The 26250-nt window shown below is 42.6% G+C and overlaps 1 protein-coding gene across 4 annotated transcripts; it reads right to left on the bottom strand.

Annotated features, from left to right (window-relative positions):
* Window positions 1-347: 347 nt before the first annotated feature.
* RBM45 (RNA binding motif protein 45) lies at window positions 348-26126 on the bottom strand. 4 transcript variants are annotated; one of them, XM_074967658.1, is made up of 10 exons: window positions 25735-26057; window positions 16694-16816; window positions 16429-16555; window positions 14658-14795; window positions 14116-14295; window positions 12927-13056; window positions 9698-9791; window positions 9136-9302; window positions 5813-6013; window positions 348-902 (listed from the first exon to the last, which is right to left on the bottom strand). In XM_074967658.1, the coding sequence occupies exons 1-9, from the start codon at window positions 26020-26022 to the stop codon at window positions 5821-5823; spliced, it is 1440 nt and encodes a 479-aa protein (XP_074823759.1). In that variant the 5' UTR covers window positions 26023-26057; the 3' UTR covers window positions 348-902; window positions 5813-5820. The 4 variants fall into 4 exon arrangements, with proteins under 4 accessions (XP_074823759.1, XP_074823758.1, XP_074823757.1 ...); XM_074967657.1 differs by having other exon boundaries at window positions 349-902; window positions 9136-9299; window positions 25735-26126; XM_074967656.1 differs by having other exon boundaries at window positions 349-902; window positions 14116-14292; window positions 25735-26126.
* Window positions 26127-26250: the final 124 nt, after the last annotated feature.

Here is a 26250-nt window from a genome sequence, read left to right as displayed (position 1 = left end):
GGATGTGTATGAGAGTCGTCACATGTAGATACATGTACAAATACTTATTTGAGCTATCTTTACTCAATATTTCAGCAGCGGCCCCAACTGGAATAGTGGGTTGCTTAATAAACCATTATAGTTCTTTGAAAAAGGAGTGACTACAGTTGTTCAGATGGTATATATTTCATAGTTAAATAATGCACTTAAAAAAAAACTATGATATTAATGATCACAGCTACCAGTACTAAAATGGGCAATGGATAAGTTTCAATTACCCACATCTGACTCCCAGTCTAGTGCCCTGAACACTAGACAACAATAAATCGGCATTTCATACTTTTGGCCCTAACAAAGGAAAGCACTCAAGCAAGTGCTTAAGTCTCCTCCCTCAAGTGCAAAGCTTTCCTGAATCTGGGGCTGTCTGGACCAGGCTCAATCTTGACAGAAACTGGTAGCAATCTTTGAAATATTCTGCACCATTTTAAAAAAACAAACAACCCCCCCCCCCATATTTTTAGTTCTCATCCTAATTTGAGTGTGTTAATGTCTGCATTTTCAATTACTCTTCAGTATGTACAGTCTGAGGCACTAGCAATTAACCACTGAAACCATTAATGTTGCCTCCTTTATTTTCTCCCCCATCTTTAAAGTGTTCATGTTAGAGGCATGATTTAAACAAAAAAATTTATTTCTCTAATACAGAATGACAGACTGCTACAACAACTATCAGTTTACAATTAAAAACGTTGGCTAATTGTGGATTTAAACTACATTCTGTATTTTGGGTTTTTTAAAAATAAAGTGTTTTTTTCCACAAACATCAGCTAACAGTACAAAAAGCTGTCACTGTCCACAGGAACCATGTCTAGTCATGTTTTCAGTCAGTCAGCTGAGGGTCATGTCATTATTTAGTCTCTGCGCTGTAGAAAGAACACAAGTATGAAGATAGTGTCAAAGATAAAATACCTATATTTATTTAAAAATACACATTATAATAAAGGTATTTCTTATAATGGCACTCCAACCCACACATAAAAGCAAGTCTATAATTAAAATATTTAGAGAAGCTAATACTCTATGTAGGATTCCCTGGTTCTCTAACAAATTCTGTGTGAAAGCAAGTATTTTTTCTGAAACATACTGTGTATTATCTTGTGAATGAAATTATGTTTTAGTTCTTTAATAATGTGCCTCTCTATTTTTGAACATATTTGATTGCTTATACTGTAAGACCCCAGGAATCTGACCCTGGGGGTCTATAGCAGATCCCTAACACAATCCCAATACAATTCTTCCCCAAAGTGATTTGGACCCAAAACAAGCTCTGTTTTGTCCATACTATCACTTCGTATTTCTTTAGTTTACTGCTTCATTGATGTACAACACTACCGCACCACTTTTACCTTTATTCCAATCGCTCCTAAACAGTACATACCATTCAATAGCTATATTCCAGTCATGAGTGCTATTCCACCATGTTTTTGTAACCCCTGTAATATCTGTTTTAACCCTCCTGCTCAGTTGCCCTATGGAAAAATAGTTAATGGCACTCCTATTTATTTTTTGTGTGCAAAATTACGCTAAAGTTAACTCCAATCTTTCCCTACAAAGGTCAACGTACAGCGACTCAAAGGAAAACTTCACCATCATCTAAAAGATACTCTAAACATTACAAAAGATATAAATCACTCATAAGAGGGATCAATTACACAATAAGCCATTATCTTGATAATTTCATGACGCAAAGTAAGAAAAAGAAACATCTTTCTATTTTAAAGCATTGGAATTCAATCCATTTCAAAGTTCATGGAAAGTTTCAGAGTTCAACCTTTTTCCAATGTTTTCTAATGGGAAAAATCATTAAAATGGCAGTCCTTATCGAAAGACAACCGTCTCAGTTCTTCAGAGGAGATATATAAACAACACCATTACTTTTGCAAAATTGGAAATTTCTTTTAAGAAGAACAGGCACTTGCACAGATATGCAGCATCTTCTTATAACATCTATGCTAGTGTGCTAACCAAAGTTAAATAAACCAAAAAAAATTTTCAATATACATCCATATATCTTTTTTAATAAAAAAAGTTTTACACTTTTACACAAACTGCGAAAGAAACAATCAAGTTGTACCTTGGATGCCTATTTTAGCCAGATTCCTAAACCTGCATGCCAGAAGTTCAACATTTTAGGAAAATCTATAGCTGCTGCTCAAAAACAAAGTATTAGAAGCTAGAGTTACAGAACACTGGAAATGCAATGCGAGAGGCATATCAGTTTAAATGTTTTATATCTCCTGTTTTAAGAAAACAAACAACTAATTTCTGGGTGGGGGGGGGAGAGAGGGAAAAACAGTGACCATATTTAATGTATTAGAACATTTAATCCTTAGACTTCTGGAATAAATTACCCCAGATAAAGAAGATCTAAGAAGTTACGGATTAGTAAACCACAATTTAGAAAGATAATTTAACCATAGGGACAGAAGTCATAATCGTGCATACATTGTGGGGAAAAAAAAGCAAAGCCTGTCTACATTTGGTCACCGGTAGGAGTAAAATGTTACGTTTTACAAAACGTGCTTTCAGTGTGCCACAATACTACTGAAAGGTCATTCCTTTTGAAGCACAAGTGCTAGCATTCCTACAGCAGCAGCTCAAAACGGGAGACACCATTTTTGTGTGCTGCATCCTGCTGGAGATGCACCAGGGCTGCTTTTCAGATTTACTGCGGGAGAAGGAAAAGAAAAGGGAAAAATGGGGAATGACGCGAGGCAGACCACAGTTAAACAAAACTGCTTTTTAGCTCGCTGGTTAGTTTCAACTTTTTCTGTTGTAAGAACTGCACTTGGTTCCTTTTTGTCCTTGTGTGTCACCACATTATGCTCTTTTACATCTGTGCAACTCCAACTTTGCTTGTAATATTTTACATGCGTAAGAAATGGCTCAGATCTCCAGGATGAGTTTGCAGTGCTAAAAGTTTGAACAAAATATCTTTTTGTTTACAAACTGAGCAATCTTTGACATGGAATCAGCGGAGAAACATGGAACTTCACAATGCTGTTTAGCCACTTACTATAACCACATTTTGAGACAAAAATATATTCCAAAATCAGATAAAAAAAAACAAACTGTTGTTAATTTTAAAAGGCCATTGCGAAACTTAAGTGGAGCATCTACAGAGCAGTCAGGCTTTCAAAAACTAGTTTGTCCTTATCTCTCATATGTTTCATGCTATATTAATAGCACACTTGCTACTGCACTGTATAGTTTACATTAACATTACTGGCCATTCTTGATTATTATGAATATTTATCAGATTGCTCTGTAGTGGAGGAAAGGTTTTAATTTTATGCTTTGAAGTGGAAGGACAGCATTAGAAAGCCTAGACCCAAGGCTCAATACTCTCCTCAACATCGTGCACCCCAACTACACATGGTTTATGAAATGTAGATTTCCTTCAGAGAACATATGAAAAGTTTTTAGGAAGCAAACTGAAATAAAAGGCCGTTCCGCTCCTAAGCGGCACTGGAGTGTATCTTTGCCCATTGCCTCCAAAAACCTTGCTCTGACTCTACAGTTATTTTGGTTCTCTCTCTCATTCCAGATCTGAACAAAATTTACACCCCAAAAATAAGAGGCAGCAAGCATATCCAACATACTCACTAGATAAAGTCACAGGAAAAAATGTTGTCCTGCACAGCCAGAACCGGACCCCTGAAATGAATGCTGCTGCTCCTAGACACCATTAGCTTAGCTCAGCACAACTCTTATATTTTAAGTTCACTTCACTTGAAAACCCTAAAGATTCTCTCTTAAGAGTCCTTAAAAGATCTTCACAAAATGGAAGGAGGACTACACCAACTGGATCTTCAACAGTACTACTTATTGTACATGGAGGGGAATCCTGACCAAAAAGATGCATAGCACTCTTTGGTTAACGACAGGACCCTGACCTCACCTGTGACACTAAGGCCTAGGCTACACTAGGGGGTAATTTCGAACTAAGATACACAACTTCAGCTATGCTATTCACGTAGCTGAAATCGAAGTATCTTAGTTCGACTTACCTGGCCGCCCTCACGGCGGCGAGTCGAGTGCGGCGGCTCCCCCGTCGACTCCGCTTACTCCTCCTGCCGAGGTGGAGTACAGGCATCAATTCAGGGATCGATTTATCGTGTCTAGATGAGATGCGATAAATCGATCCCCAATAGATTGATCACTACTCGCCAATCCGGCAGGTAGTGAAGACATACCCTTAGACTATACCGTTCTTAGCTCTGCCAAGCTCCATCAAAAAGGATCTTTCCTGAAAGACGGATGGTTTTAAGCCCCAAACTTCTCTTTATGGAGCAATCTCTGCCTGAGGAATGGAATAAAAAGCTTCAGTAATAACCGCTAATAGTCACAATGTAAAACCATTAGACTTAAGTAAAGTAGATTTATTATACCCTTGCCTTGTTTTAACTCCAAGCAACCTCAGATCCCTATTAAGCCCTTATTCAGAGGCACCCAATACTTACCTCCCTACCTGAGACATGCAAATTGAACACCAATGATCACTGGCACTTTGCCAGCGTGTATTAGCTACAGTCGAATACTAGCTATCACACTCCACTCCTTCAACTCCAGATATAAGTGGCATGAGTAATTTGACAATTTGATGTGCAATTAAGTATGGAAATGAATTAGCACCTCATTGTCTTACCTTTCCTTAATTCATAATAGGAATTCATAATTTTAAAAAGTATTCTGGCTGATGTGCTACAGAATCTAGAGTGACAGACCTCTCACAATGTGCAACTCATCACCTGTTTTCCAGTCTCATTCTTTGGTCTTGCAGAAGATCTTTCCTAAATGGAATTACCATTTTACGTACACTGCAGGAGCACTCAGATACCCATTATCCCACAGCTAAACTTTACTTCCATGGTCTTACTGATGATAACCCATCCCTCCCCACCTCCCCTGAAGGTAGGAAGAGCCTTCATAGTCTTTATCTTATCTATATCTCACCAAATGATAGTGGAACACACACAATTTTGGTTTTCACAGATGCACATATGGAGAAATTCCTTTCCACTCCTTACCAGGAGAAATAACCTAGACCTACTGGGTAGGATTTTCAAAAAAATACCTAAATGATTTTGGAGCACAAGTTCCATCAATTTTCAATAGGACTTGTGCCCTAAGTCAATTAGGTGCTTTTAAAAAGTTTCTTTCATTCTCGCTTTTCTGGGAAATACTATAAGACACATTTACACTATGGATTTCCCCTAGATGGCCCAGACACCTTTGGGTTCTCACTTGGCTTCCTTCCTTCTCCTTCTAAGATCCACTTTAGTTACCACTTCTTTCCTCTATTTCTTCTCTTTTCTCAGACCTCAGATCTTTGTCCTTACCTACCACCATCGTGACAGGTGGTGTTCTTTAGTGAAAGAATGATACAGAGACTGATCTCAATCATATCCTTTATTTTTCTATATTTTCCCCTCTTTAAAATGTTCAGCATTGATACATTATAAGTACATAAGTTAATCATTTTCATATGGTTGTCCAAACTGATATTGATCAACTGGTTTATGTTTAACTGTATATTTTTAAAAATAAACTTAAAATAAGTTTCATTTAAAAAAAATACCTACTAAAAGTTAAAAATATGCTTTTGGGCAGTGATCTTACATTCCAAATTTATCATGAAGCAAGTTTTTAAAGATAATTATAAATTTCTTAAAAACTGAGGTTATAATTGAAATATTGTTACCAAAAAACAACAGAGGACCTACCATTTAAACTAGTTGAATTTTAGTTTACATCCAGACAAAGTACTTACCCATTGTGTCAGTAAGTTCTTTGACGTTTGTTAGATTCTTCTGCGGGTGAATCTGCTAACATTACTTTAAGCCGGACACCATTCACAATCTTGCCATGTAATGAAGTTATGGCATCGCTAGCACTTGTTCTGTCTGCAAACTTAGCATAGCCCACATTTTTTCCTGTCACAAGGTAAACTTCTATAAGATGTCCAAACCGACTAAAAAAAATAAAAAAATAAAAAATAGGACTGAAATACAAGTTCCATAATATTTACAATTTGTAAATGCAGCTGCAGCACTACAGCCTACCAATACAATATCTTCTGCAAGATAATTTGACAATGACAGTAAGTTTTATTCTTGTGCACGTGATATCTGATTTTGTGCTGCCCTTCCCCCATCTGTACTTTTCCTCCCTTTTAATAGTCCTGGCAGATGCTGCAAGAAATACGAAATAATTGTTAGGCCACATTCTCTAAGCACTCCCACAATAAAAATCACACCATATCAGTGCTTTACCCACATTTAAAAAAAAAAGAAAAGAAAAAAAAAAAAGTAACCCTGATCGACATCATGATCACTATAGGTGGTGTGGAAGTGACACTTGGTACACGGTGGTCCTTCTGACAACTTCAGAAAGGAGGCCCGTGGGCTAGTTTACTTATGTCCTATATGAGTGGACTATATTTGTTCACTTGTGATTTACATTTGAGAAGACCTCAGTAAAATGCCTTAAAAATAAATATTAAAAACTTATCATAGAAAGTCCTACTTTCCCAAGTCACCTGCAGGCTCCAAGGCACGGGTTGAGGCAGAGAGAGAAAAGACAAAATGCACTTGTATGTAATATACTCTTTGTTAGGTTGTAATATAGGATGCAAAGACCATGAAGAACAGTTTCCTTTCCCTTCAGACTCTGACTAAGATAGTCCAGCAGCCCAAGTAGGTATGTTTCAAATTCTACACAAACTAGCACTAGGCTTTTCTGTTTGTCTGTTTTTAAAAGTGGTTTGACTTTTAAAAAGAGCTGTCCCTCAGTTACGCCAATAGAGCTGGCAGATATTAGAATGGGGGAATGTTGCCATGTCCCTTAATACACACAAAATAATCCAACGAAGTTGGTAGAGCAACTCTAAAACAAGTTTTAAAAAGGTGAAATGGGCAAAAATTGTCTCCCAAGTCTTTGATACTAATATGTTGGGTACCCTCAAATGACTTTTGGAGGCAGGCCAGTAGCACAAATAAGATTACATTACTTCAGGTCAGGTTTTAATTATACCAGAAGCAACTTCCTGAATCTACATTGTTATGCAGGTTTCCCACAATCTCTCAATTAATAATCAGTTAAAATTTCAAGCTGAAATAGATATGTGGTACCATAAGAGCATGAAGTACTAAAGTTTTCTGCAAATAAAGTGTATGAAATTGATAACTTGATTTCAGGGTTATCTGCACATCAGGTTTAATAAATGGCAGCACAATATTGACATTTGTTTGGAAACAGACCATAATTTATTGAACATAAGAACGTCCATAGTGAGTCAGACTAATGGACTTAACTATCTTGAGTAATTTTGTATCATCTGCAAACTTTGCCACCTGTCTTCCAACAGTGACCAATGCCAGATGCTTCAGAGGGAATTAACAGAACAGGGCAATCATCAAGATAGCCATCCCACATCATCCAGTCTCAGCATCTGGCAATCAGAGGCTAATGACACTTAGAGGATGGGGTTGCATCCCTGACCATCCTGGCTAATAGTCATTGATGGACCTATCCTCCATGAACTTATCTAGTTATAATGGGGTTCAAAAAAAGAGTTTTGGCCTTCACAACCGCCCTGGCAACAAGTTCCACAGCTTGACTGTGTGTTGTGTGAAGTACTTCCTTTTGTTTTAAAGCTGCTGCTTACTAATTACATTGGGTGACCCTGGTTCTTGTGTTATGTGAAGCAGTAAAAAACACTTCCTTATTCACTTTCTCCATACCATTCAAGATTTTATAGGCCTCTATCGTATCCCCTCTTAGTCCTCTTTTCAGCTTGGAAAAAAGTCTCAGTCTTTTTAACCTCTCCTCATACGGAAGCTGTTCAATATCCCATATCCTTTTTGTTGCTCTTCTCTGTACCTTCTCAAATCCTAATATCTTTTTTGAGATGGTGTGACGAGAACAGCACACAGTATTCAAGGTGTGGGCATACCATGGATACATATAGTGGTATTATGATATTTATTATGCCTTTCCTAATGGTTCCTAACATTGTTAACTTTTTTTTTTGACTGCCACTGCATATTGAGCAGATATTTTCAGAGAATTATCCACAAGGACTCCAAAATGTCTTTCTTGAGTGGTAACAGCTAATTTAGACACCATCATTTTGTATGTATAGTTGGGATTATTTTTTCCAACGTGCACAACATTGCATTTATCAACATTGAATTTCATCTGTCATTTTGTTTCCCAATCACCCAGTTTTGTGAGATCCCTTTGTAACTCTTCAATGCCAGCTTTGGACTTAACTATCTTGAGTAATTTAGCATCATCTGCAAACTTTGCCACCTGTTTACTCCTTTTTACAGATCATTTATGAATATGCTGAACAGTACTGGCCTCACTACAGATCCCTGGGGGACCCTGCTTTTCACTGTGATCGTTTCTTTCGACCCTTTGTTTCCTGTATTTTAACCAGTTTTTGACCCATGAGAGGACCTTCCCTCTTGTCCCACAACTGTTTACTTTGCTTAAAAGTTTTTCATGAAGGACCTTGTGAAAGACTTTCTGAAAGTCCAATTTACACTATATCAACTGGATCACCCTTGTCCATGTTTGTTGACCCCCTCAAAGAATTCTAAAAAGGATTGGTGAGGCATGATTTCCCTTTACAAAAGCCATGTTGACTTTTCCGCAACAAATGTTGTTCATCTATGTGTCTGATAATACTGTTCTTTACTATAGTTTCAACCAATTTGCGAGGTACTAAAGTTAGGTTTACCAGACTGTAATTGCAAGGATCACCTCTGGAGTCTTTTTTTAAAAACTGACATTACATTAACTATCCTCAAGTCATCTGGTACAGAAACTGACTTAAGTGATAGGTTACATACCACAGTTAGTAGTTCTGCAATTTCATATACAAGTTCCCAAAGAATTCTTTGGTGAATACCATCTGCTCCTGGTGACTTTTTACTGTTTAATTTATCAGTTGATCACTTGTATTTGCCGTGGGCTGTCTTTTTGGATTTTCATGATTGTGACCTGGTTTGACTTCAGCATTTATTCTAAATTTTTCAAAATTTATTCTACTATTGAAGTTATTTTAATCACTAAATGGTACCTTACCAGAATACATCCTCCAACACATTTACAGGTAAGGGATGAGGATAAAACACTATGAAAAGCCTTTCCTTCACAGAAGTCTCAGGAGGAACTTTTTTTTTGCGTGATGGAAGTACAGCATCTGTTTGGGGCTGAGATAACTGAGAGCTAGAACTTCCACTGTACGGCTGCTGAAACAAAAATAAAATGTAATGAAAAAGGTAACATGAAAATAAAGTGAAAAATTCAATTTTATCTGATTTAGGACTCTGTTACTGTTTTAGGACATTAAAATCCTGGATTACATATGGGCTCTCTGACAGCCACACGATTAACTTATGTGTTTTTCTGACTACCTCCCTGACAGTATTTTCCCTGGGCAATAAATCCAGTTAAGATCATATCACCTTTAAAAAGAGTACAGAAAAGCACAAGTCAACCCACCACACAACCAACCAACAAAATCAGCTCCTAAAGCAGTCAGAAGGGTAAGAGAAAAAAGATGGGACATAGCTGCTTATTGCACATTTCACAGTTCTGCAACAATTGAGGAGAAACAACAAAGGTATAGAGTGTAGTTACTTACAGAAGATGTATATTGCTGACCAACTAGATTATTATGTGACACCATTGATGACACTTGTGAAGTCACCAGCTGTGTTGCCATTTTTCTGATGTGGCTGCAAGCAAAAGTAATCATAGACTCTGTCTTTACAGCAAAAAGTAACATTACTATAATCTTAAGAAATCAACATGACAATTTGTTTAAAATCAAAATTTTCAGAGAAAGAACCGATCAAGAAAACATCTATTCAGTCTTCCTTGATATGTGCTGAGAACATCCAGGAATAAGTAAATTGTTGCAAATTTATGTCAGTACTCTTGTTAAATCCAGAATACACTGAGATACCTGTAGCCCAATGTTCTATACTCTTTTCCGATAACACAGCCTTTCAGTTATCACTGTTGCTTTAATAGACAGAATATACACACCCAGCTCATGGAGTTAAGCTCAGCTCTTTACGCTGCCTGAGAGAAGTAAAGATTAGTTTACTGGAAACATTATTTCTTCCCTATAATTTTCTTATCCATCTTGATAGTGAAGGTAAGACAATTAAATTTTTTGCTTGGACTAGCAAGTTTTTATATTTTGCAAAGCTGGAATGAGGCAAACCTCTTCACATTTTACAGTTGTGCAACTCTTGGAATTAGGCATTAACAGAAGCGTTAGAATGGCTTTACAGTATGGCCTGCTGGCTCAAACTATATGCACTTCCACACACGCAAGTTACGTATTTTCTCTTAAAGAGGACATGCAGAGGAAAAAATACTGGGCTATGCTTATTTTGGGGGTTTAGTTTTCTTGCTCCTTATGATACATAAACAATTTTTATTCTACTTTTTTTAACCTTATAAATATCAAGAGTATTAAATCACTGCCCTCCCAGGTTTGGCTGAAAGTCTCCTAGAAGAATTTGAGCAAAAAATAGCTCCCCTATCACTTAACTGAGCAAGAAATTACTCCTGGGGGAATTATGCACCACTAGTGCACATGCACAGAATTTATGTTCCCTACAGATTTCTTTGCTTCCCTGCAGAAAGTGACTTTCTGACGGGGAAGCAAAGGGAAGCCACAAGAGCAGTCATGCTATGCTTCCCAGCAGTATGTTTCGGGTGCCCAGGGAAGCTGGCAGAGAGGTAAATCACTGTGAGGCAGGACTGGGGAGGACCTGGCTGGTGGCTCCTATCCTGTGCCAGGATCAGCTGCTAGTTCCAGTTTGGCTGGGGAAGACAGGACTTCCTCTTCCCCTACATGGCATCCGGGGCCAGGTCAGACCCACCCCACAATTTCTCCCCCAGCTGCAGGAAGTTCTGCAAACTCACACACACACTCTTCCTGCACCCATCACACCTCAGCTGCAGGGGGAGGGATACCTGTATAGGGAGCTGCTCCCCCATCCATCCAACTCCCGTGCATCCAGATCCCCCTCATATCTCACCGAGCCTCACTTCCCTCGCACTCAGAAGCCCCCTGATGAGCCCCACTCCCCCTGCATCTGGACCACCCTGACAAGCCACCTGCACCCGGATCCCCACCCCACCGAGCCACAACCAGCTGCACCTGGTTCCCCACTGAGCCCCGCTCCCACAGCATCCGACACACCAGACCCCCCCTGCCGAACTCTACCCCGCACCACACCCAGACCCACAACCACCTTCACCTGGACCTCCCTGCAGAGTCCCTTTACTGTGGTACCCATAACCCCCAACAAGTCCCGGTACAGCCAGATCCCCCTGTACCTGGATCCCCCACTGAGCTGCCCGCACCCAAATTTCCCACACAGAACCCTCTGAACCCACACCTGGATCCCCCCATACTGAACCCCCTCCACACCTGGATCCTGTCTTGCTGAGCCTGCCTGGCCAATCTGGCATGGAAGGGCAGGGCCATGGGGTGTTTCTAGGGCAGGCATGGTCCTTGCACTGTGTCAGGGTTGGGTACAGCCTCACCGCCAAGTCTGTGTCCCGCGGGGTGAGCTACACAATGATCTCCCACCTCTGTGCAGCCAGTGGCCTGTGCTCCCCAATGCCATGCTGGAGCCTCCACATTTATTTGACAAATAAAATTTGCAGAATTTTAATATATTGTGTGCAGAATGTTTAATATTTTGATAGAGAATTTTCAGGTGTAGAATGCCCTCAGGAGTAAGAAATGATGTTTAATCTTTAACAATGATTTTTCACTCTTTGTCAGGTGTTTTGGTCAGTTCATTATTTATCTTCAGCTCCCTTCCCCTGATCTGCTCAGGTCCCCCTTCCTTGGTACTCACGCTGCCAAAATCCTATTAGCTCTACAGTCACCCAGAGTCTTCCAGGAAACAGTAGACAAAAACCTGCTTCTAATATAAAACCCACTACCCCATTCTCAGATTTCTTTATACATCATAAGTTAGTAAAAAAGGTTCAATCACATTTTACAAGTCATCTTAAAATAAAAGGACTGTTTTATCTTTTAATTTCCCTCTGTCTCTTGAAAAGTAGCAGCAATGTTTGGTGTCTCAAAAGGCCTTCTCTGGGATTGTGCCCTGTGTGGTACAGTGAAAGCCCACTGTGGGCTGGAAAAGGTTAATAGACAACTAGTTACAGTACAAGTACAACAGATTACCTAATTAATTGCTTCCCAGTCACAGGGGCAGTACAGGAGACATCAGGTAATAATTTAACGGACACCTGGGCTTCATAAAAGGGGAGAGAATTCAGTCTGAAGGGAGGAACCTCAAAGACTCTCGTGAAGAAGCCTGAGCAAGAGAATAGACACCTCAAAGAAATATTTACCTCGCCTTCCTTGTCTACCTCAAGGAGACACTTTGAAGGGCCAGTGCTCAAGGCCAAAGCTGGAGAGGACTCCACAGTAACTAAGGAAGAGACAGAAGACACAGCCCAGGAGAAGGGCAGATTGGTCGAGAGTCTTTCTGGACACTAATTTGAGCTTTTGCTTCCTGAAAGGGATTGGACTTCTGGAGGGCTGAGTTGTGCACAAAGCAGATGACCAACAAGGGGCACAGGAGATGAAGATTCCTGTAACTGTGCCCCCTGATACCAGGGGGCATTGTAGTGGTGAGTGCACACCATAGCACCCTGAAATACCTTACATTTCAGAAGCATCCACTATATAAACAAAGTTGTACAGTGGTAGGTTTCATTTTCTTGTTTTTTGCTTCCCCCCCCTTACCGTTATAACAACTTTTCAAAGAGAAACATTGCTCTCCAGAACACAGAGTTACAGCTTTTCACGTATGTGGGTTGGTACTTACTCCAATCCGTCACTCCCATCTTCAAGGAAAGTTACACCTAGCCGATTTCCAGGAGGATATTCAAAACCATGTAGCTTGTATTTGGCATATATAGCTGATGCTGCAGTAGTATACTGAATCACAGCATGCCCTAAGGATGGGTGAAACATACCAAGACAATGTAGAAAGTGTGTAAGTTTAAATTCTCAAAAGCACTACTAAGAATAAAGTGTATTCCAACAACACAGCAGGGTTCGACACCAAATTAGTCACAGGCACTCAAATACAATGAAGTCTTTTTACTTCATCATCCAACTCATCTTTAGCAAAATCCATATTTCTGATGAGATATCAAGCAGAGTTAACTGGGTGACTGAACAAATCTTTACAGCTGAACCTCAAAATCATCTGATATTACTTCCTTTATAGAATGTCTATAAAAAAACTCCAGAAGTTAACAGATATGTATAACCACTAATTTGTACACAAATATTTTCCTTTTTAAGTGTAGTTATTCTCTGAAAGAAGTGATTAAAATGGCACTGTAGGGTTCCTGTTTGTTGTATCAATGATTTCCATATCAAATTTGTCAGCTTAAAAGCAGAGGTAGTTCTTGTAACCAGCAATTTAAGCCATTATGTTCTTTTGGATCATGCATCATCAATACTAATAATTCTGTACCAGCAATTTAGTTAACAATACTATTGATTATAATATAATCCAGCTCGTTCTCCCATAGCTATACTGGCTCTGCAGGGCTAACAATTGTAAAACCTTATTTTAAGACACCAGCCATACATTACTTTGAAGGCATGATGAGGCTTCAACAAAGCAGACGCATGTTTTTTTTTCCTTAACAGAAATCCTACCCATCTTTGATAACATCTCATCTGATGCAGAATCTATTAAGAAACAGCTTTCATTTGATTTTTGACTTCTGAGCGTATGAAATGTAGAGATGCTGTGGGTTGCTTCCCTACTTTGTAAATATTCGGACCTCTCAGGGATCTAGTTAGGGATAGCATGTAACTTGTCAGTCTAATAGGTCTGTTCAGAGGAGATATGAAGTAGAAGGAGAACAGAGTGCAAGACCAAATGTATGTATCTGCCACTGACAAAGGGCTACATCATTCTGTATTGAGAAGGAAGAGAAAATATTTTAGAGTCAAAACAGTAAAAAGAAAGAGGTTCTTTTTGTTTTGTTATTTACCATGGTTAGTATGAGGATCTCGCTGAACATCACAATACTCCAGTCCTGGGACTAGATCAAAGAGGAAGAACAGCTGCTCTTGTATGAAGGGGAGTCGTGATACCACTGACAGGCGTTTGGAAACGGATTCTCGAACTCTTGTCTGACTCTTTTCAAAACTACCAAATTCTGGCTGCCCTTCTCAAGAACCAAAATAAGACACATTACACACATTGCAAGTCACTATACTGCTGTACCTTGACCATTTCAATATTTTTTTCCTAAAATGTTTCTAGGACCTAAGTCATGTTATAATAAAAAAAGGACATTTATTTCAGACAACGAATGCAAAGGCCAAATGGAAAAAAAAAAAAACCCCTGAACAATCTAGAAACTAAGTGTCTGAGTTAAAACCAACAACCAAAAACCTGGACCTACTATTTTAAATGTCTCCTTCTTGCCTCTCTCTGAATATACCTCTATTTCCATAACACCCTTTCCAGTTACTGTGTGATCTTATCCAGAATTACCAGTCACTGTTAATGTGAAAAGTTATTACTTACCAAAGGGAAACACACTCCCTCTAGGCCCTGGGTCATGCCCCACTGGCTCCTGCCTCATATTACTGCTACTACCGTAATATTCACGTTCAGATGATTCAGACGGCTTGCTTTTAGGTTCAGCCAAAATGGCCCTGTAACCTGGAACAAGTAACCACATATTTCAAATTTCATCACGTAGTTTTCAAACATCTATGACTAGAAATGTTCTTTAAGCCTTGTATTGAAAAACATTACAGACAGAAAAATCAGTTACTGTTTCTTTTTTTAAAAAAACCTATTCTATCACTCATGAAGACTAATACAATTAGAAGACTGGAAGCAACATAACCCATTTCTATCCCATTCAGAAGTATAGCACCCAAAGATCATCTTGGAAATACTTGGCAGAGAGGCAAGAACTAGCTGGACATCTATGCAGCCTTACTCTACCTTTGCCTACCAAGACCTGTGCTGAATTAGGCACCACATCTGTGTAAGCTATTTGGTCTGGTCTCAGACCATCTAACTCCTTTCATTCTGACCTCACACTGGACATGGACCTGGGTTTAAAGAAAAATACTAAATTTGTTAACAGTGTGCTGATACAACCTTAAGTCTCATTAAATGAAGTGTTTGTGGGTCTTAATTTTAGTTATGTCTTACGTACCTTATTCCTAATGATAAAAAAATAGGTGCTTAATTGATATTTGTGATTAATTGGGCACTACATAGTCCAAGACTACACAATTTATTTATTTCACTATAATAAAAACATACCAGTCCACTGTTTTGGGCACATGTACCATCTTTATAAAGTATGATACAGCTTTTAGATACTGGTTTTAACTGTCCACTACAACTCACTCAGAACTAAACTTTACCACGCCTTGTTTATACTAATTTGTTTGCAAATTTGTCCTCTGGCTTTTTGAAGGCCCACACAGGAAGATTTGAAGAACATTTATTGAAACCACAGTAACCATGTCAGCACTACTGATCATCTAATATGTTCAATAAGGCTTTATGCTGAATATTGGTCTTTCCTCTTGGCTGTGTGTGTAAAAGGATTAAAAGAAAAACATCACAGATCTGAGAAGCATGAAGCACTACAGAAAAGTGTATTTTATTATTCCCATTTTACAGAGGGAGAAACTGGGGCATGAGAGGTTAAATTAATTGCCAATGTCATGGGAATTCTAGTTCTGTCAATCCTGTGCTCTAAGCACTAGACAACAACTTTAACGGCAACAAATGTTAAATCATAAGACTAAGTGTGCTATATTCTGAAAATAGTAAAACATGCTATTATTAGTATCAAATGCAATTTTGTTTAAATAGCTGTAGTCATAATACATTTTACTGTTGTGTTTGTTATTATATATTCCTTTTATTTTGAGCATCCCCGATAAAGTCATAAAAGTTCATCTGCATAAAAAAATGTGTGTGTGTACACGTACATGTACGTGCTGCACTAGAGTCAGGCTATTTTACATCAACAGAAGTCACTGTAGTTCATTCCCAAAGCCCTTTCACGGTTATTACTTTAAATCTAAGACCTTGATCCTGCAAGTACTTCACAGGTGACTAGTCCCATTGAACTTAACGGTAGTACCTGCATGCATTGTTTACAGTATTAGGTTCTGCAACCTGTGGCCATCAATGCATTTACACCATAAATAATTTTGCTGCTAATAAAACCGAAGCCAGAGGCTGCCATGCTTGAACCTACACTAATGAGTTCAGAGTTTCTCATAATAAATAAAGTGGGGAAAAAAATCAGTCACAGTCTTACTTCGATCACACTCTTCTATTGCCAGGGCAGCTTGGGATGGTTTTAAATACCTCACATAGCCCAAACCTTTACTTTCTCCTGTGGTCTTCTTCTTAATAATGCTACAATATTCAATGTCTCCATACACCTAGGAGATTTAAAAATTGTAAAAACAATGTTATCCAACATTTCTGAAGTTCATAAAAATTTACATTTTAATCTACTGTCAAAAATAACCTGAGAAAATGCAGTTAGATATAATGAATAACTAAAACTCAACCAGTACCTTAAACTTATTCCTCAGATCTTCCTCTGTATAGGACTTTGGTATCATAACAAAGATGCGTGTAAGCTCTTCATCTTCAACATCGCGGTGGCTTCCAGAAGCTCTGGACTGCGCAATGAACACCTAACAGAGTTAAACACAATGTTAATTACTTGAGAAAAGTGTAAATATACACAGATAGTCAGGAAAAATAATTTAATGTCTTCAAAACAGCTTTGTGCTTATATTTGCATTCTCTGACTACTCCTGTGGCCAAAAAAAAAAAAAAGAGCCCTTCACTGTAAATGTACTCTGACAAAAGACCTGCCTGCTGCAAACATGTACATCTGTACACAGTCAGGGACCCAGATGAGAGATCCGCCCACATGCTCCCACATGAAGAATTGTGGTTCATTCTTCAGTCATTATAACCCACCTTCCAAAAGCCTGTCATGAGTTAAGCACTTGGGAGCAGCGTAACTGGCTGGTCAATGAGTTACACCAGTGTTGTCTGGCTACCCTGCCTCCTTCACAAGACCTGGAAGGGCAAGAAATTTTGAAAGGGCACCTACGCATGGTGGAGGGGGAAGGACATGAATACCTAGGCTGGCCTACTATTAGCAGCATTAATACTGGCACAGATGGCTCTTTAAGCATGCACTGATGTACACTGCAGTAAAAGGATGGACTACTTCATAGCAAATCCATGATTGTAGCCATTTTGTTTAAAAAACAAACATGGATCACTTGACAATTGCCTGCTCTGTTCATCCCTCTGAAGCACCTGGCATTGGCCATTGTCGGAAGACAGGATACTGGGCTAGGTGGATCATTGGTCTAACCCAATATGGCCACTCTTAGGTTCTAAAGAAAAGAAAAAAGAAGAAAAAAAAAATAGAACAAGTAGCATACCAAGGCCCTGATACTGCAGTGTGTACTAACTTGAATGGGAATCCACTTATGTGGGGCTCAGCACAGGTCAAGACCTAACTTCTCACAGTCATAATTATACTCATAACACTTTTCGTGTATATTGCACCTCTCTTCAGAGGATTACAAGGCACACAAAAACTAGTTGGAAAGTAACCTCACTTTAGAGATGGGAAAACTCATTCACAGCTGTTAAATGACTTGCCTATGGCCATACAGCCTGTGGCAGAATAAGGAATAGAGTCCTAAGCGTTTAACTCTCAAGGCTTGTCTACACTACAAAATTAAGCTGACTTTATCTAATTTGACCTCGAGCCTCTGACTTAAGTTGATTGTGCATGGCCACACCATGCTCATTGTCTCGATGGAGTGTGTCCTCACTAGCAGTGTCTGCATCGATGCACAAAGCAGTGCATCGTGGATAGCTATCCCGAAGTGCAACTTGCCACAGTGTGTTTTGGGAAGTTTGTACAATGCCTCATGGGACCAAAACATTGTCACAAGGGAGAATGGGAACATTGCGTTGGCACCCCCTGATGCACTGTGCTCCCTCCCACAGTGGTTTTCGGGCCTTAAAACTGCCACGCATACGCCATAACCCCAGAAGCATGGAGCCTGCTCAATTGTACACTCTTGCTGTGAGCATCTCAAACACCTTGCACCTTCTCCTGCAGTATTTCCAGAGCTAAAGTAGGGTCCGCCACGCAGAACGTAGCAATGGCTACGAATGGCTACGCAGGTGGTGTCGGAGAGAAGGCTTTGGATTCTTTGACCATGGGATGGTGTTCCATGAAGGAGGAGTGCTGGGCAGAGACGGGCTCCATCTTACGAAGAGAGGGAAGAGCATCTTTGCCAGCAGGCTGGCTAACCTAGTGAGGAGGGCTTTAAACTAGGTTCACCGGGGGAAGGAGACCAAAGCCCTGAGGTAAGTGGGAAAGCGGGATACCGGGAGGAAGCACAGGCAGGAATGTCTGTGAGGGGAGGGCTCCTGCCTCATACTGGGAATGAGGGGCGATCAACAGGTTATCTCAAGTGCTTATATACAAATGCACAAAGCCTTGGAAACAAGCAGGGAGAACTGGAGGTCCTGGTGATGTCAAGGAACTATGACGTGATTGGAATAACAGAGACTTGGTGGGATAACTCACATGACTGGAATACAGTCATGGATGGTTATAAACTGTTCAGGAAGGACAGGCAGGGCAGAAAAGGTGGGGGAGTAGCACTGTTTGTAAGGGAGCAGTATGACTGCTCAGAGCTCTGGTACGAAACTGTGGAAAAACCTGAGTGTCTCTGGATTAAGTTTAGAAGTGTGTGCAACAAGAGTGATGTAGTGGTGGGAGTCTGCTATAGACCACCGGACCAGGGGGATGAGGTGGATGAGGCTTTCTTCCGGCAACTCACGGAAGCTACTAGATCGCATGCCCTGATTCTCATGGGTGACTTTAATTTTCCTGATATCTGCTGGGAGAGCAATACAGCGGTGCATAGACAATCCAGGAAGTTTTTGGAAAGCGTAGGGGACAATTTCCTGGCGCAAGTGCTAGGGGAGCCAACTAGGGGGGGCGCTTTTCTTGACCTGCTGCTCACAAACCAGGTAGAATTAGTGGGGGAAGCAAAAGTGGATGGGAATCTGGGAGGCAGTGACCATGAGTTGGTTGAGTTCAGGATCCTGACGCAGGGAAGAAAGGTAAGCAGCAGGATACGGACCCTGGACTTCAGGAAAGCAGACTTCGACTCCCTCAGGGAGCAGATGGCCAGGATCCCCTGGGGGACTAACATGAAGGGGAAGGGAGTCCAGGAGAGCTGGCTGTATTTCAAGGAATCCCTGTTGAGGTTACAGGGACAAACCATCCCGATGAGTCGAAAGAATAGTAAATATGGCAGGCGACCAGCTTGGCTTAATGGTGAAATCCTAGCGGATCTTAAACATAAAAAAGAAGCTTACAAGAAGTGGAAGGTTGGACATATGACCAGGGAAGAGTATAAAAATATTGCTCGGGCATGTAGGAAAGATATCAGGAGGGCCAAATCGCACCTGGAGCTGCAGCTAGCAAGAGATGTCAAGAGTAACAAGAAGGGTTTCTTCAGGTATGTTGGCAACAAGAAGAAAGCCAAGGAAAGTGTGGGCCCCTTACTGAATGAGGGAGGCAATCTAGTGACAGAGGATGTGGAAAAAGCTAATGTACTCAATGCTTTTTTTGCCTCTGTTTTCACTAACAAGGTCAGCTCCCAGACTGCTGCGCTGGGCATCACAGAATGGGGAAGAGATGGCCAGCCCTCTGTGGAGATAGAGGTGGTTAGGGACTATTTAGAAAAGCTGGACGTGCACAAGTCCATGGGGCCGGACGAGTTGCATCCGAGAGTGCTGAAGGAATTGGCGGCTGTGATTGCAGAGCCCTTGGCCATTATCTTTGAAAACTCGTGGCGAACGGGGGAAGTCCCGGATGACTGGAAAACGGCTAATGTAGTGCCAATCTTTAAAAAAGGGAAGAAGAAGGATCCTGGGAACTACAGGCCAGTCAGCCTCACCTCAGTCCCTGGAAAAATCATGGAGCAGGTCCTCAAAGAATCAATCCTGAAGCACTTACATGAGAGGAAAGTGATCAGGAACAGTCAGCATGGATTCACCAAGGGAAGGTCATGCCTGACTAATCTAATCGCCTTTTATGATGAGATTACTGGTTCTGTGGATGAAGGGAAAGCAGTGGATGTATTGTTTCTTGACTTTAGCAAAGCTTTTGACACGGTCTCCCACAGTATTCTTGTCAGCAAGTTAAGGAAGTATGGGCTGGATGAATGCACTATAAGGTGGGTAGAAAGCTGGCTAGATTGTCGGGCTCAACGGGTAGTGATCAATGGCTCCATGTCTAGTTGGCAGCCGGTGTCAAGTGGAGTGCCCCAGGGGTCGGTCCTGGGGCCGGTTTTGTTCAATATCTTCATAAATGATCTGGAGGATGGTGTGGATTGCACTCTCAGCAAATTTGCGGATGATACTAAACTGGGAGGAGTGGTAGATACGCTGGAGGGGAGGGATAGGATACAGAAGGACCTAGACAAATTGGAGGATTGGGCCAAAAGAAATCTGATGAGGTTCAATAAGGATAAGCGCAGGGTCCTGCACTTAGGATGGAAGAATCCAATGCACCGCTACAGACTAGGGACCGAATGGCTAGGCAGCAGTTCTGCGGAAAAGGACCTAGGGGTGACAGTGGACGAGAAGCTGGATATGAGTCAACAGTGTGCCCTTGTTGCCAAGAAGGCCAATGGCATTTTGGGATGTATAAGTAGGGGCATAGCGAGCAGATCGAGGGACGTGATTGTTCCCCTCTATTCGACACTGGTGAGGCCTCATCTGGAGTACTGTGTCCAGTTTTGGGCCCCACACTACAAGAAGGATGTGGATAAATTGGAGAGAGTCCAGCGAAGGGCAACAAAAATGATTAGGGGTCTAGAGCACATGACTTATGAAGAGAGGCTGAGGGAGCTGGGATTGTTTAGTCTGCAGAAGAGAAGAATGAGGGGGGATTTGATAGCTGCTTTCAACTACCTGAAAGGGGGTTCCAAAGAGGATGGCTCTAGACTGTTCTCAATGGTAGCAGATGACAGAACGAGGAGTAATGGTCTCAAGTTGCAATGGGGGAGGTTTAGATTGGATATTAGGAAAAACTTTTTCACTAAGAGGGTGGTGAAACACTGGAATGCGTTACCTAGGGAGGTGGTAGAATCTCCTTCCTTAGAGGTTTTTAAGGTCAGGCTTGACAAAGCCCTGGCCGGGATGATTTAACTGGGAATTGGTCCTGCTTCGAGCAGGGGGTTGGACTAGATGACCTTCTGGGGTCCCTTCCAACCCTGATATTCTATGATTCTATGAATGTCCTGCAAGCAGCCCTGCTGCAAGCCATTGGAAAAAAAAAAATCACGGTTGCTGCTGGAAGTCACAGCTGCGGTGGGGCAATAGATGGCATGCAAATCCCCAGCTTGGCACCAGATCACCTTGCCAAAGAGTACACAAACCAAAAGGGATAATTTTCAATGGTGTTACAAGAGCTGTTGGATCACAGGGGACGTTTCACCAACATCAACGTAGGATGGTTGGGAAAAGTTCATGACGTGCATATCTTTGGGAACTCAGGTCTGTTCAAAAAGCTGCAATCCAGGGCTTTCTTTCCAGACCACAAAATGAACACTGACAATGTTGAGATGGCTACAGTTATCCTGGGGGACCCAGCCTATCCCTTGCTCCCATGGCTCATGAAGCCATACACGGGCCATCTGGACAGCAGTAAGGAACGGTTCAACTATAGGCTCAGCAAGTGCAGAGTGGTGGTTGAATGTGCCTTTGGTCGTTTGAAAGGGCACTGGAGAAGCTTATTAACAAGGCTGGACCTTATTGAAGAGAACATTCCCATGGTTATAGCTGCCTGCTCCATAATATCTGTGTATCTGCCAGGCTTTGAAAAGCTGTTTCAATAATGAGTCACAGTAATGTGAGCGGCTTGGCTGCATTGTGCTTTCCCAAACCTTTACCTGGAATGTATCACTGCCCCGTAAAGCCAACCCTCCGCCCAAGCCCACGGCTTCTACTCAATAAAAGAACATTTATTTCTCAAATTCATTTACTTTATTTAACAAACATAAGTAAAGAGGGAGAACAGAAAAAAAGGTAACCTTGAGGAAAAGGGGTTATAAAGTTGGAATGGGAGAAACATTTTCAGCTGTGTAACGTAACACCATCAAAGGTCTGTGAATTGGCACCTTCTGTTCCTTATATCCTCCCCTGAGTTAAGTGAACGGGGCAATGGACTTTTCACCCACGCCTCATGGAACGCTTGGGGGAGGGTGATTCTGCGCCAGGCGATGCTGGCTGGCTGTCCATCAGGTCTACAGAGGAATTCTACCCTCCTGCTTCTGTTCCTGCAGTTCAATCAGACGCCTCAACATGTCTGCGTGGTCCCTCATAATCCGAAGCATCTCATCCTGTGCTGCACACTCTTGGTCACTGGAAGCTTTCCTGCTCTCAGTGTCCATGTCTAACTTCTCAGACAGTGAAATCCCCCACGCTTTCAGCTCTGTGTCAGCTGTCCTAGAGACATTCATTATCTCGGTGAACAGGTCCTCCCACATTCTCTTTCTCCTCCTTCTAATCAGTGAAAGTCTGCTTTCAGGTGTTGATGACACACCGAAGGACACATTTCCAGCTGTCAGTCATGGGAAAAAATAAAGGAGCCCTTGTACATGAATAAAATGTTTCCATAGCAAGGCCATTTTCATATAACAACAACAACAAAACACCACCACCTTATTACACTAGGTGCAAGCCATAACATAATCAGAATCCGCAACTGTTCACTGTGTCATTTTGCTGCTCCAGCCATGGTGAGTAGGCCCCCCCAAGTCACGGGTGTCCACACTTTTAATTAAGTTTATGGCAGGCTCATGTCGGGAGCAGAGGTAGATAGTTGAACAATGGCCCTTCCCCATAGCACCATAGGAAACTGTTTACAAACTGGGCATGGGTGGAAACGTTTTCAGTCCCAAATTGCGGAATCTCTCATGTGGGGCCCCAGTCCCCTATCAAACACTTTAAACTACATGCCGACCCATGCCGAGCACAGTAAAGGCACATTAGCAGCTGTGTGGTTTGGCGATCCAGAATGTGTGTGTGTGTGTGTCTTCATACCTTTTTTTTCTTGTAAGACTGCTTTTAATGAGAACTTCCCCCGTTTCCCCTAGGCGGCCCTATGTGATATTGGTCTCCTGAGAGTAACAGAGGCGGAAAGGAAGGAGATGCTGCAAGCATCTGGGTACAAACCCGGTCCTTATGATAGCAGTCCCGGCTGCTATGCTGTGTACCGCAATGATACCAACAGAAATAATTCAGGAGTTGCGTGGGAAAGTGTCTTATCATGGTGGAAGAAATAAGACTGCCCTGCCCAGAAACCTTCTGCAAAGGATTGCAGAGTACCTCCATGAAAGTTTCCTAGAGATATCCATGTAGGATTCCCGGGCTATCTAAGTCCACATAAACAGTCTTTTCCAGGGGCCACTCTCTGCGTAGCTGGAGCGGCCTCTTGTAAGCAGAGAGCCACAGCACCTTGCTTTTTCTTCCTAGTAAACATGCCAACCGCCGAATGTGTGTGCCCGTTAAAGTTTAACTGAACTTTGATTGTAACTGTATACTCACCAGAGGTGCCTTCCATGGCGTCACGGTCGGTCACCGTGATGTCTTGCGACCCACAGGGCTCCAGGTTAAAAATATTTCCTGGCTCTTGGGGAGAGTGGATCCATCGCCTGCCTGTCTCCAATTCTCCTCCTCCTCCTCATCTACCATATCGTCCTCCTTGTTGTCCCTAGACTCACACACCTGTGAGGTGCCCACGTTGCTTGTGGGGGTGCTGGTAGGGTCACTCCCGAGAATTGCACGCAGCTTGTTGTAGAACCGGCATGTGTGGGGTTCAGCACCAGAATGATTGTTTGCCTCCCTTACCTTCTGGTATGCTGGGTGAAGTTTTATTTTCACACGGCACTGCTGTGTGTCCCTTGTGTAGCCCTTCCCCCCCATTCCACGAGCGATCTTTGCATAGATGTCAGCGTTTCTTCTGCTGGATCAGAGCTCTGCCTACACAGACTCTTCTCCCCACACAGCGATGAGATCCACCATCTCCTGTTCAGACCAGGCTGGAGCACGTTTGGGGCTTGCAGTCTCCATGATCAGCTGTGCTCAAGCTGGCATGCGCCCAATGCTGATCAAACAGGAAATGGGAAATCAAAAATTCCCAGGGCTTTAGCAAGGAAGGGGCTGTTTCCTGTGTACCTGGCTGTAGTGCAGCAGAGTTGAGAATGATCTCCAGAGAGGTCACAGATGAACACTGTGGGACACCCTCTGAAGGCCAATTAATTCAAATTACACAATGCTGCATCTGCACTACCTCGCAGTTGACCCATAAAAATCTAATTAAGTGCTACGCCTCTCACAGAGGTGGATTACAGAAGTCGACATTAAAGGCAACTTAGGTTGGCGTAAAGGACCTGGTAGTGTAGAAACATACATTAACAGGTCAACTTAAGGCAGCTTCCCTCGACCTAACTTTTTAGTGTAGACCAGGCCTCAGTCATGTGTGCTGTTAAAAGATCATCCTTCCTCGCATGATGATGTCCTGTCACACAAGAAACGTTACCACTTTTTTCACTGTTTAGACTCATTTACCTCATCTCATCATTTAGATAACAGTAAAACAATTCAAGAGACTGAAAGTGATCATCAACAGCAAATCACTACTGACTCTCATAGATAAAAATGTGAAATTACTTTGATAAAAACTTTGCATATTGCATTAGCAGAGATTTAAAATACCCTCTGTTATTATTCAATTCATTTGTATCAATCTCAAGAATCTTTACAAATTTTTGAAGGAGAAGAGTTTCTGAACACCCTGAAATCTAGTATGTTAAAGAGTAAATACTAGTTCCAGGGACTAAATCTTTCCCTAAGCCTCCCGTTGTGGTTTTATGATCATAATTCCCTTTATCTAAATGTTTCTCTCTCCCTCCTATCGCTGTGTGGAAAACTCACAGGAATATGGGAAAGCTGCTGCCCACCTATAAATGCGGCTGCACTTATAGTTGCCAAGTGCCTCAAACAGGCAAACGAAGGCGAGGGAAGGTTTTTGTCTCTCGTTCTGGAGACGAGGGGACGCAGAGTGAAGTGTGAGTTTCACCTTCTCCGAGGCGTTTAGCTAAAGCATCTTCCTCTCCGCAGCAGAGACTATTCCTGGCGGCGAGGGAAGGAAGAAGGCACGCGGCTGGTTAAGGCCGAGGTGACTGATCGCCTTTCCGCACCATGCTGTGGCGCCCGGCCCTGCGTTGGGACCGGCGGGAGGGGAGAGGCAGTGGCGGGCTCTCGTCACCCTCACAGCCCGATCAGACAGGTCCTGGGCAGCCCACACCGTGAGGCCGGAGCGGGGGGGGGCTGCGCTGGGCCGGGCCCCGCCGACCCAGGCCGCGAAGGGGAGGAATCCGCGGCCTCGCTGCGCCCCCATCGTCGCCTGCCCCCAGGACCAGCCTGCGCCGGGAGACGGGGACAGGGGGAGAAGCGGCTGCGCGGCGGGCGGGCCGCGCAGGGCCGGTACCTTGATGGGCTTGGTGTCGGGCGCCAGGCTCCGGCCGTGCATCTCCTCCATGGCCCGGCAGGCCTGCGAGCTGCGGGCGAACTTGACGAAGGCGATGCCGCGGGACTCGTGGGTGCGCTTGTCCCGCACCAGCCAGATGTCCTGGATCTCCCCGAACGGGGCGAAGCGCTCCCGGATCAGCGCCTCCCCCGTGTCCTTCCCCAGCACCAGGAACACGCGGCTGTTGGGGGGCTCGTCCAGGCACTCGGCTGACAGGCGGAACCCGCCGCCGCCGCCGCCCTCCTCCATGGCGAAGCCGCCCACCCCGAGACTAGTCCGCAGCCTTCAGTGCCAGGCCGGCCGGCAACAGCGTCCCTTCAGCCCTGGCGTCTGGGCGTTACTGCGCCTGCGCGGTAACCGCTGCCGACGCTGCCTGCTGCCCACGCCGTGCCCTCGGAAAGTTATTCCCCGCTGTGAGCGGGGACTGAGCTTGAGCAGGGGCCAAAGCGGTCCATGGGCTGGGTTCGCACCGCGCGG

The sequence above is a fragment of the Natator depressus genome, chromosome 11, assembly GCF_965152275.1.
Source record: "Natator depressus isolate rNatDep1 chromosome 11, rNatDep2.hap1, whole genome shotgun sequence".
Classification (NCBI taxonomy): Eukaryota; Metazoa; Chordata; order Testudines; family Cheloniidae; genus Natator; species Natator depressus.
The sequence above is the reverse complement of the archived record's forward strand: the minus strand, read 5'-3'. Positions and strand labels throughout refer to the sequence as shown.

Bases quoted from the DNA above. Each gene is read 5' to 3' on its own strand.
- RBM45 (XM_074967655.1), bottom strand. From the start codon at position 26,022: ATGGAGGAGGGCGGCGGCGGCGGCGGGTTCCGCCTGTCAGCCGAGTGC. The intron at 9,792-12,926 runs GTAAGTACCAAC...TTTTGCTTGCAG, and splicing joins GATGGGAGTGACGGATTGGA to CCACATCAGAAAAATGGCAA. The intron at 9,303-9,697 runs GTAAGTAACTAC...TTTTTGTTTCAG, and splicing joins GTCAGCAATATACATCTTCT to CAGCCGTACAGTGGAAGTTC.